The sequence below is a fragment of the Elephantulus edwardii genome, unplaced genomic scaffold, assembly GCF_000299155.1.
Source record: "Elephantulus edwardii isolate Elephantulus edwardi_28Jun2011 unplaced genomic scaffold, EleEdw1.0 scaffold00108, whole genome shotgun sequence".
NCBI classification, from domain to species: Eukaryota; Metazoa; Chordata; class Mammalia; order Macroscelidea; family Macroscelididae; genus Elephantulus; species Elephantulus edwardii.
Window position 1 is genome coordinate 7,882,786 of NW_006399858.1, and position 13,062 is coordinate 7,895,847.

Here is a 13,062-nt window from a genome sequence, read left to right on the forward strand (position 1 = left end):
ATTACTTTTCTAAAAACTTTAATAAAACAAAACCTGAGAATAGCGAGTAGGGGTGAGGTGGGAGTGGAGCAGGAAGGCTATCATGGGAAAAAATGTTGAAAAGAATGAAGAGAAAAGAAACAAAAACACCCTCACTCCAGTCTCATCCTGCTTAAAGTGGAAATTCCAGCTGGGTCATTTCAAGAGGGGGTTACTGTTGGTGGTAGAGATATTTAGGTGTAAATTACCGGAAAGATCTAAGGCAGGATTTTCATCATGAAGAGAAGTAACAATATCAAAGAATTTTTATGTCTATCTTTAGAAGGAAAAGGCAAGACCACCAAGGAGCATGCAATCTTGAAGAAAAATGATGTTCTAAAAACTGGAACCACATGGGGGTAGCCCCATTAATCACAACATGTGCATACAAGATCTGACAGTGTAATTTAAAGGAAAGTTGCACTCAATGGCCAGCCCACACCATGAGGCAGGGAACCCAGCAAGGCTACAGGCAAAGTCAGAGCAACAAAAACTCCATTTCAAAGACTGTCTCAGAATTTGGTCTCCATCCTGGTGACACCTCCTGCACACCCCAGATTCCTTTCATTCACTCCCCAAATCAGAAACAGAATTTTTCACCAAAGAACTTCTTAGATCACTCAAGAAAATATCATTTGTGTCCATCGGCGTGAAGGAAACAGGAGATGACATCAGGCCCTGAGCCAGATCAAAGCTGTTCTGGTCAGTAAATTAGATTTTTCAGCCTCTTTCAGGATCAGCAGCAGATGGTTTTCTGGACTCCACACAGTTAGGGACGTCATCTGTATGTGGGGAGAACGGGTGTGTATTGTTCAAATCCAGCTAGGCTTTCTCTGAAAAGAACCAGCACTTTTTCTTATGCTAAACACACATGTTTTATTATTTGAGTTGGTGGGGTTTTCTATATTAGCTTCTTGATGTCATTCTCACTGGGATTTTAGTTCAGGTTGACTTGTGTCGTAAGTAGCAAGCCTTTATAGCAAAGCCACAGTTAAAGAGTTTCTTTTTCTCTGTTAGCAAGTGAACTGTTTGGTATGGAAGGTGCCATATTATCTCACCTCTGTTAAAAGAACAACTGAACAGATCTTTTAAAACATGAACTAATTCCTCTGTTGGGTTGAGTTTCTTTCTGGTGTTGATTGGGATTTGGATTAGAAATGTGCCAAGAAAGCTGTTTCAGACATAGCTATGAGGGATAAGGGCAGAATTGAAATCCCAAATGTATCAATGAATAAAATAAGAGAAGCTGATTTATACAACACAGCACAATAAAAGGAAACTGAGGACCAATTAATGCTTGTCATGCCCACAGCAATCACGAAGACTGGTGTAAAATCCAATCATGACTGACACGTCTGTATAGAATCTCACTCCCGTGCTGCTCATAGGATGTGACTGTAAAGTGTAAACAGATGATTTTGCTTACCAAAGTCAGCCCGTGAGCACCAAGGACCTCATCTTAAATCATTTCTGCATCTTGATATGTTCAGCTCAGTGATAGTATGGAGAAGAGGCACAATATTTATTTGCCAAATTGAATTGCTAAAGTCAAGCTCTTCAATATTCAATTTGGTTCAAAATTTCAATGCTCCCACATATTTAGAAACATTTCAGATCCATGTCTGTTTTTGACTACTCAAACAAAATTTTTTCCATACGCTAAAAAAAAACAAACCAAAACAACCCTCCACCATAACCAAGTGTGTAGGTATGTGAATTTAAACTCTGGTTCTTTCTGCCACAATTACTATTTCTATTATCAAATTCACAGCTTATTCTAAAACTCCACCAAAGCAACTTGCATGGTTTAGGCAACGTGCAAAAGGGGTGTGTCTATGTGTGTACATGTAAAATTACATTAAACTCATCAGAACTCTGCAAGGATGATTATATATATATTTATTTATTTATTTAGCTGAGATATCAAAAAACCATAAGATAATATTAACTTCTAAAATTGCAACAGAAGAAAGTACTGAGTTTCTGGACAATGCCATCTGTGAAGGCAAAGGCAGCAGGGTAGACCACCACCATCAGTAATGGAAGCACTGGCCTGGTGGCCCAGAGCAAGGTAGCAAGTGGACATGGCAACATGACTTTGAGACAAAACTGACGTCAGAAATAAAATACTCAAGAGACTATGCATCAACCTTCCAAACAAACTAAATACATCTGATATACTAGTTTTTTAACTTAAGAAAAACAAGGACAATTTTCCAATCAAAAGGAGAAGCAGAAAATTACAGTGAGTAATCTGGTACAAAGGGTGAGCACACTTGAAAAACGAATTAGGGGTGGTGGTGGTGGTGATGGCAATGTGAGGATGTTTTTGTCAGAATAAGATAAATTTTCCACATGGATTTAATTGTTTAGGCAGATCCTAGAAGACCCCGAGCAGCAAGTCAGTTTTAAAATACAATTGAAATGGCATCAGGAGAGAGCTGAGTAGAGCACGCAGCCTCTAAATCTTGGCTCACAAAGCAAAGCTCAAGAGGAAACAGGACGGTCCACATTTTTCAGTCATCAAGACAAATTGCTAGAGGTGAGCTACTCCCACAAGAAAGAGAGAACAAACAGCAGAGGTGATCAGAAAGTTTCCCTTCTAAAAGACATTTTGGGAGAAATTTTGAGAATCAAAGGATTCATAGACCTTTTCTGGAATGAGCACGTAAGAATGGGCTCACTAAGGTTACACCTAAAGCACTGTCTTGCAGGCCGATTATCACTCAGGAATACCTATGTCATTCAGACTACAGCTGGGGGCAAAAAGGGAGCAAAACATCACAGCTTTCTTCTGAGGCAACTCAGATCACTGGTCTACTTAGGATCATGCTGTGTTGCTAACAGGCTACACATCTCGCACATCTCCAGGGGTTCAAATCCACCAGGAGAGAGAAAAATGGGGAGTTTCCTCCCATTAACATTTACCACCTTGGAAGCCTGATGGGGGTTCCTATGAATCTAAATAGAGTTGATGGTAGCACGTTTTGAATTACTTCTCTTTAAGCCCGAACTGCCTCCTAACCCACAGACATCAATAACTAGTGGGCAGTGGTTAGCAGTAAGAAACTGTGCTGCAATTCCAAAGGTACACAGTTCAAATTTACCAGCAGTTCTGTGGGAAAAGGATAGGCAATCTCCCGTCATGCGATTTACTGCATCTGAAAACCTGCTGCAGGGTCAGGTACGGGTTATTTCTGTCTCGACAGTACACACCACCATCACCACCAACTTTTGGTTAGCAGTCCAGTATAAACCATTTATGCCACTAAGAGATGCCACAACAAGGTCACTGCTAGTCCATTTTCTACACCAACCATAAGGCAAACACCTTTTACCTCTCACCAATCTATCAGTAGGAGCTGCATTTAAAGTGTTTGTCTCCTGGTCTTCATGTGGCTACAAAGAGAGCTTGTGAAACTTCGCTCCTTCAAATGCTATTATGCACAGATATTTGTGCATAACTATAAAGCTTAAACTCTGTGAAGGAACAAAACAAACTTGAGAAGTTCTCATTCTAATGTGTAAACGAGACAGTAAGTAAGAAAGCAGCAGATAGCATGTTAAATAGCACACTAGATATACAGAAGAGGATAAAGGGGCAGAGGGTGGTACCGTGCTGCCACTATATGGGAGGTGGTCATGGAAAGGCTCTTTAAAATTAAATCAATCTGCGAAAAGATATGAGTGAAGTGATAATGGTAGAAGGATGTTCCTCACCGAAAACATGTCAAAGACATGACAATATTTTAAAGACTGCAAGAGGTAAACACTGACTAAACCTCTGACAAGATGTGGAATGTGGAGCAATGGAAAACCAAGAAAGCTGAAAGATGACAAGCTCACCAAGACTATGATAATTTGATGAGACTGCGGAACTTCTTCATTCTCTACTTAGTGATGATTGAGGTCTTTGTAAAAGCTAACACGGAAATGTCTGAATGTGGAGCTCAAGACTCAGACAGAAAGTCAACTATGACCCACTATGACCGTCCAGCAGGTTACTGAGATGTGACTCTTTACAGGCGAAGCCTGTCCATCTACCTCTTGTGGAAGAACTGATGGATTCAGACTGCCAAGTGTGTGGTTAGTAACCCAATACATACCTCCAGGGTTTCCTGCCACAGGAACCGGCAACTTTTATTTGTAATCAACCTTTTGGTTTATTACAAAATGGGACAGTGTCAGATAAGGTTAGAAAATTCCAAACAAGAGGGAAAAGTTGTGGGAAAACACCAGGCACCTACATATTCTAAAAGTGTGTCCTTGTTAGGATATAAAGAAGCCGTGGTAAGACACATCCTCTCTTTCACACGACACCTCACTGATGTTCCTGCATCAAAGCATCTCCCGGCATGGGGGAATCACCCTTACTGAATCTGACTGTTTCTTACTATTTGTAAATTTTCAGGCTTCGGTTTTCATTTCTATACCATGGGGCCAATAATGAACCCTCCTATTTGAGGACCCTCCTATACTAGTTTTGAGATACAATGAGAAGGCACATGCAAGTGTATCGTGTAGTGTCACACACTTATTTAAGGGGGAAAATATGTTATATTTATAGTGTGTTAATTTAACGGCCATAAGTGGATTACAGGAGTGGCATCTACTTCCTAAATAACATGCCTCTGGAAACTCTATGAACTTTGATAAATGATGGTAGTTGTAGAGGGGCTTCAGGCCTTTTGTTCATAGGATTACTATGAGTCATGCTCGACTTGAAGGCAATCAACAACAAGTGGATTATATGTGAAACATGAAATGGGATGCATACAACAGCATATATTAAAAATATATTGTCCCCAGGTTCACCCATTTTGATTAATATTGCATGAGTTCTTTGTTTTTCAATGCAGCATAATATTCCATTGTGTGAATGTACCACAGCTTCTCTATCCATTCGTTTGTTGGAGGACATTATGCTGAGTGAAATATCTCAGTCACAAAAGGACAGATACTGTATGGTGCCACTGTTGTAGAATGAGGCTGACATCAGGGTGGGGGTAAGACTGAGAAAAACTGGATAAATTATGTATACTGCATTGAAGCCGATGAGGGAGAGAACAGTTTAAAAGCAACATATTTTAGAACATTATGATTATAATAAGAGTTCAGAATGAGGTTTGCAAAGTGGAGTACACCCAGGGTGGGGGTGGGGGGGGTACAGGGGGATTGTATGAAAGAGTTTTTCTTTTGCATTTCAAGAAGAGCGAACTGGTGATGGGGGGTGTGGTGGGCGGGGAGAAAAGTGCAACAATGAATGAATGGAAATCCAAAATCTCTGTAAATGTTCATTGAAATTAATAATAATAAAAAAAGAGTACTAAAAAAATATATATATATATTGTCCCATCACATGCTTTTAAAGGAACCAGTCAATTGGCCACTCAGTTGCTTGTTATATAGTATCAAGGTCCACGACTGGTCAGCAGATTGTCAGGAAATGAGGAGGGGGCTGTGGCTGTAGTTTGAAATGAAGGCAAGTTTTCCTGCTTGCCACAACAAAGTGAGATTCTCCCCAGGCTAAGGGAAACGTATTCAACAAAAGTGCTTTCCCAGAAGCACAGAAATCTCTCTTGTCTCCTTAGATGCTGGGCACCTGCCTCAACTGAAATCACAGAGGTGCTCTGTGAATGAAGAATGACAACTGAGCTCTTCTGGAGAAGCCATAAACGATACCAGGAAATGGAGGGCCCAGGGAAGGAGATCCCATGCATGGAGACACACGGCCTTTCCTGTAACACTGAATCACAATGCCACTGACGGAATGTGGGCATCACTCAGGGACCACAGCCACCTGGATTCAAAGCCTGGTGAAGAAATATCCCAGGAGAATGCAGAAGATTTGTCATTCTGACATCTAGAAGGAAAAGGGGTCAGCTAGACAGTAAAAGGCTGATGTTGTTGCCAACTGCACTCATGTTCTAACTGATAACATGCTCATGATCAAAGTGCCTTTCTTTATGGATTGAGTGGAACAGCTGACAATATTTTAAAGATTGGAAAAAGGGAGGTACGGGAAGCACCTCTGTTAGCAACAGCTAGAAAAATGACTAGTCTAGCCTCCCAGAGCCAATGCAGAAAAAAGACCCTGACTCAGGTAACAAGGGCATCACTCAGTGAGTGGTGCACTGTGAGTCACACACGGTGTCTTCCTCACAGGGTCCTATGAGGCTGGTCTTACTATCACCTCCAGTTTGCAGATGAGAAAATCAAGATGCTTACAAACTGCGGAGGCACTGACAGCGCTGTCTGACAAGAGCCGTCCATGTCACAGCGCTACCAAATTTCTGCCTCACTTGGAGAATCACGCAAAATACACAAATCTTACTGCTGACAAGGGAAACAGGACTGCAGTAAAGCCTGTGAGAGGCGGAATCTGTGTAAGGCAGAAACCTGTCAGAGAAATAACACAGATACTTACCACTGACAGAGGATAATGAAATAAAACTAGACCCTGTCACAAGCAGAAAACTTGCAAGACATAGGAAAACAAGATGTTCTTATCAGGTTCCAGCTTTAACAGGTTTTACTGTAACAGACTGTTACTTCTAAGTGGAAGAGGTTAAACATGAAATGTTGTTGTCAGGCACTGTTGAGTCAACTCCGACTCATAAAGACCCTATCAATAATCGATTGGAACCTTGTTCTACGCCTACAAGAAACAGACACTAGTAAAAGTTAAACACATAACCTGAATCAATAACAGTTTTGACATAAGGAGCAGACAGAGTCAAAGGAAAGTTTCGAATGAGATGAAAGGAAGATCACATTGAGATGCAATGCCCATTTTCCCTTTAAGACCTCTCTCAGATCACAGAACAGACCAATCTGTTCATGAGAAAACTATAAATGTCCACTTGATCACGGATGTCAGGAATACAAATGGTTAATAAACTTAGTCACTTACTGAAAGGCAGACGTTTTGAATCCACCCAGAGATGCCCTGGAAGAAATTGCTGGTGATTTGCTTATAAAAGAGTTAGGTAATGAGAATTCCATAGAGCTTGACTTGAATCTGACACACATGGGGCCACCATGAGTTAGAACCGATGGATGGTAACTGGTTGCCAGATGCGGCAACGTCCTAGGAATGAAAGCTCCCCTATGTCTATTCTGGCTCTGACACAAGTCCTCCCTGCACCTGCCGGGCTGGTTCTGCCCCTCCTGGGAAGACACCATGGCTCAGCTATAGAAACTACTCCATAGAAAACACTGACATTAGAATGGCACACTGATTTTATACGAGAGGCGTGACAAGGGCTCTTACTCTACAGAGTTCTCATCAGGAATTTCTTGACACAGAACTGATGGAGTCACTGAGGAGGAGGGGCACTCACTATGGCCTGGTAAAGGGAGACAAGGTCATCATGTGAAAAAGCAAAGAGAACCTTTCTAGATTATAATAGAGCTACAGTGAAGATAAAAGTATCATAGGGTCAAAAATGATGACAATTCCAGCAGGAGAACCATGAAACTCAACAGGGTGATCGCTGCATTTTCTTCTTTTGTATTTTACTTGGTATAAAATGATGCTTATCAGTGAACAGTGGAGGCACTTAAAGCTGATCCAAGTGTCTATTTTTTAATCCAGCTAGATGGGAAGAATTAGGGAAAGAAGGAAAAAGATGGGACATTTTTATGAGTAGGCAGTTTTACCTTAAATCAATCTATAAAACGTAACACAAGAAGGCAGTAAAGAGTGGCTGACATATCAAACATAAAAATGATAAAATAACCAGGAGTCAAGAAGAACAGAATGTAGGTGGAATAGACTTCACAAAGGAAGTAGTGCCCTGTCTCCCGTCCTACCACCGCCAAAGAATAGTCCACTGGGGCTCAAGCTGAGTAAATAGAACCTGTATGAATTTACGGGACCTAAAGGTGTCAAGAGAAGAGGCTTAGTTCTTCTGTAGCTGTAGTTGTTATTAGGTACCACTGAATCAGAATTCACGCTCATAGCTGACCCTTCAGCAGGTTTTCAGAGGCAGTAAATTGCACCGGAAGACACTGCTCTCAACTTTCTCCTGTGGTACAGGTGGTGGATTTGAACCACATGCCTTTGGGTTGGTAATGAAAAGGAAGCTACCAGAGCTCCCTTAGTTCTGTGGTTGAAAAGCAAATCTCAAGTCTAAGCTTACAGCACAGTGCTGTGTATCCTGAATATCACACCACCTTTGAATATCACTGTGCAAGGGACAGTGTTGCTGCTGTTGTTTTTGTTGTTGTTGTTGTTATGTACCTTCAAGTCACCTGCGACTCATAGTGACCCTATGTACAACAGCCCTAAATTATGCCCTATTCTGTGCCAATCTCACTGTCTTTGACACACCTACCCTCATTATGCTAGTTACTAAACCAATCCACCTCACAGAGGGTCTTCTTCTCCTGCGCTGTCCCTCCACCCTCCCAAGCATGATGTCCTTCTCCAAGGACTGGTCCCTCCTTGTAACTTGTCCAAAGTATGTCAGACAAAGCTTCAGAATCCTTGCCTCCAAAGAGGAGCTTGGTTTAATCCTCTCTAGAATGAACCTGTTCATTTTCTTAGCAGTTCATGGTATATTCAATACTCTTCTCAAACACCACAGCTCAAAGTCATCAATTCTTCTTCTATCCTCCCTAGTCATTGTCCAGCTCTCTGACACATAGCAAGTAATTGCAAAGACCATGGCCTGTATCAGGCGCACCTTAGTCTCCAGAGTGACACTATTGCTCTTGAGTACTTTAGAGAGGTCCCTAACAGCAGACATTCCCATCGCAATCTGTTGTTTTTAGTCAACTACAACTCTGAGTCACCCTATGAATGACAGGTCATAATCTTGCCCTGTTCTCCTCAAACTTCAGTATCTCCTCCACAAGCAAGCCTACTGTTGCAGTTCAGTTACTATGTCAGCTCATCTTGTTGAGGGTCTTCCTCTCTCTCTTAATGACTTTCTACCTTTCCCAGTGGGATGTCTTTTTCCAAAGACTGCCCCTCCTGACAACAAGCTCAAAGTAAGTGAGACTGAGTTCCACCATCCTTGCTCCCTCTTTGTCCTTTCTTCCTCCAAGACAGATTTGTCTTGCTAAGAATCAGATACTGTAATAAATACTTTTCATTCACTTCCTGGTAATAACTCTGTGAATCAAACACAGTGTACCTTTGTACAATGCAGGGTGTGAACTGCACACACTCTCTTAAACATAGATTATTTTCACTCTGTCTCACCAGAGATGATTCCTATCACATGGCACGAGAAGATAATCTCAACACTACTCAAGAACAGCAAGAGAAAACATAAAATCCTTGCGTAAGAGGTCTGTACAGTTCAAACCCGTGCTATTTGTAAATTATATGTGATTTCCAAATTCACAGGAGGCTGATGTCCTTAGGCCCCTTGTTGTTTAAGGGCCACTGTCTCCCTTTTACAAGTAAGAACACTGAGACAGAGAGATGCTTTACCCATGGAGTAAAGAGCAGTGAGTGGAACTTCACAGGCTGGTTCTGCACCCCAAGATCCTAATGACTTTGTTGTTTGCCTAGAAAGCAAAGCTGGCTGGTACATAAGGGATCATTCACGACTTCTGTTCTTCTTGTTCAGGCAAATTTTATGCTAGTGTGTTAGAAAAGACATTTTTATATGAGTCCTATTCATCTTCAATTAGAATAGTCTAAATGGAACAATTCTCAGAGGGCTTACTAAAAGGATGATGGTTCAAATATATCAGACACTCCACAGGAGAAAGACTTACAGCCTTGAACATGCCAGGGTGGTTCTATTTTCTCCTATAGGGCTCTTGGGAGTAGTAATTGACTGGACGGCAGTGAGGGGAGGTTTCACTTTCAGCATACCTTTGCTTTTCCAATCAATTCAAAGCCATTGCTGTGGGATTAGAACCGACTCACCTGATACTCTAGTGGTTTTACTGGGATGTAAATCACAGAGGAGGAGACTGCCCATCTTTCCCCAAAGAACAGCTTATGGCTTTAAATCTAATTCTTTTGGATTCTTTACTTACCAGGCTACCAGAACTACCTTATTTAGCTGTATGAAAGTCAAAGCATGGAGCGCTGAGGACTGACCAAGTCAGCCCTGAGTTTCTAGTCTTTTTTTCTGCCACTAGAATATGAATTTGGACCAGTCATTTTGAGCTCCATCAAGCTTGATCTTGATGAAGGCCACAATGAATGGTGCAATGCAGTGACCTAGACAAGAATTTTCAATGAAGTAGTAACAGAAATGAGTTAAACATTTCCAAGAAGGTGTGTTAAGCTATCAGCTAATTGGTCATCTTCTATTTCAATCTGCTATTCATAGGGTTGCTTTGAGTTGCCAACTGAACAGCACTTAACAACAACAGCGTTTCCACGTATTACTCATGCGTATGTAGTAGTTCTCGTTCTCACTTTGTACTTTAAAATGAAAGATAAAGAAACCGCAACAGATCTGGAACTGTCACATACTATTTTCTTGTCGTAGGACTCTCCACTGCTATAGGTTGTGGCCAATGTAGACGAACACTCTTCCAGGTACCAAGGCTTCTTCCCACTTTCAGCAGTGCTACTGATGGAGATGGTATAGATGCTGTTGGTGTACCCATCACAGGAACAGTGGTCTTTGCTCCGTCCCCCGTTTCCTGATGCCCAAACAAAAACGGAGCCAAGGCCTCGCCGACCCTGTTGACAAATAGGAAAATTTAAATGACGGTGTGAACATATGAGGGTCACAGACTGGAGATGAAGAAAAGATGAAAGCCAACTGGGCAGAACTGTGTATTTGCAGGACAAGTGTAATATATATACACACACATATATTGTTATGTACTATCGTGGTGGAACTAATCAATAGCTGACCCTCCTGTGGATTTCAGAGGCAATTTACTGCCTAAGAGGAGACTGCTCAAATTTATCCAGAAGAGCAGCTGGTAGATCTGAACTATGTGCCTTTGGGCTGGCAGCACAACTGCTTACCAGTAAGTCACCCGGGCTGACTATACATATGCACACATACAGAGAAGCACAGTGGCCAAGTGGCAAGAAGCTGCACTGTAATCCCAAAGGCACATGGTTTGAGACCACCAGCTGCTCCACAAGAGAAAGATGGGCAGTCTCCACCCCTGTGATTAACTGCCTTTGAAAATCTGCCAGAGGGTCAACTATGAGTTGGTTTCGACTCAATGGTACACAACAACAAGACTTTTCTTTTTATACTGTCCTTCAATGGTCATATTTTTTTTTTTAAAAAAAAAAAGCCAAAACCAAGCACATTTATTACTCTTACAGGGAAAAGAACAGAACCTGTTCTCAAGAAATAGTTACTTTTACTTTAAAAAAAACACACAAAAACCCACAAAAGCAACAATAACAAACAAAACAAGCCCCAAACCCAAAACCAAACAAATGTGCTTTAGAAGTCCTGCTGTGTACTGAAAACAATTAACATTTACAGAATTTTACCATGAGCCAAGCACTATACAAGCATTACTCCATACAATCCAAGTTTATATTATCATCATTTTACAGATGAGCAAAGTAAGCCTCAGACACACTGATGCCAGGAGGAGGCCTGGAAACCTTACTGAAGCCAATGTCTGAACTCTAACCTTCACTAGCTTTCTTTTGGTAAAAGGTGGCTAGCAGTGGCTGTATTGTTTTCAGCCAAAATTCCTGTGTCTTCAGCCAAAATTCCTGTGTCTTCACTGAAGCCTGGTACCAAAATCTAAACACAGGCAAGCCACCTAGCTCTCTCCAGGCGCAGAAATAGAACTGGAGCTGGTGGTGAAGGAAGAATCATGAATACCTTCTCTAGAACATTCCTTTGCTAGGTCAAGGGGTTTATCATAGGTTCTGACTCAAAACATTCCTTAGAACACTTACCATTAAGGGACTCCCTTAAAAGTATGACCACAAGTCTCTCTATTTCACCAGCATCCAGGAGAAGACACAAGTTGTTGTTGAAGGGTCCTTCAAAGTTTGAGTGAGTTGAAAGAGCAGTGGTTTACCACCAGCCTGAAAATATCCTTCCTACCCAGGGGCCATATTTGTGCCTCAAGCAAGGTCTCAAGGGCAAACAGATGATTTAAGGAAAATTAAGGGGACTATTATACAAGCAGGCAGCTTGAAGAAACAAAGGGCAACATGGCATCAGATACCATGCCCAGGGCTGAAGGGAACTAACTGGCAAAAGGGAAAGTCACTGGACCTGGACAGAGAGGGACTGAGAAATGGTCTGGACATATCATGTCATGCTGTCCTCTAGGGGTACCCAAGAAAAAACCCATGGGGATCTCCTCTCCCCCTCTCCGTTTCACCTCTAGCCAATGTGTGACCACTGACCATGTCCCACCAGAAGCCAGTAATCCTGGGAGCCCTAAAGTTATAGATCAGGTCATGTAGCCTGGAGCACAAGCTTTGTGGAAAGAAGATGAGAGTCAAGTGGAAGCATCACATTTAGCCTCTTAGGTGAGAGGATAAGAGAAAAGGGTTATCTACCGTTCTCCATGGAAGCTACAAAATGGACAGAGGCTGCCATCATCCCAACCATGAGGCAATCAGAGCTTAATGAGTGTGTGTATATTTTACGATTAAAGTCCCAGAAATAAACAGACTGAATCTGTAGGCTGAAAAATGCCATAGACAGATGCTAAAGATCCATGGGGTTAATCTGAAACAATTAGCAATTCAAAGATTTATTTACTGCAGATGCACAGGGGGTTTTCATTAGCATGCAATATTGAGAATCCAAAACATATGTGGGGGGAAAAATATCTGGACATTTCTCCAAAATTTGGAGTAATTTAGGAATTAAATTTTAATGTGAGGCAGAGGGAGAAGGGAAGTGAGGGCTGGAGAATATGCAAAGAGAGCGGAATTTGGAGTTGTATTTTCTAAAAGCGTGATAAATAATGACACTTATTAAAATGCAGAAATATGGAGGTTGCAATTTCTTATTTAAGTAGGGCTTTAGTTGAGGAAAGGGGGGAAAAACACCCTCCAACTTAATTGAGTGCTAAGTTAAACTTAAGGAGAAATGTATTATGAATTTCACACAGGACTTATGA

At 41.5% G+C, this 13,062-nt stretch overlaps 1 protein-coding gene across 1 annotated transcript in view; it reads right to left on the reverse strand.

Moving 5' to 3' along the window:
- Positions 1–13,062, reverse strand: part of PCSK5 (proprotein convertase subtilisin/kexin type 5) — a 413,061-nt gene that overhangs the window by 145,909 nt on the left and 254,090 nt on the right. The window contains exon 8 of the mRNA XM_006891991.1: positions 10,466–10,678. Within this exon, the coding sequence (XP_006892053.1) occupies positions 10,466–10,678 (213 nt within the window). The remainder of the gene's footprint in view (positions 1–10,465; positions 10,679–13,062) is intronic.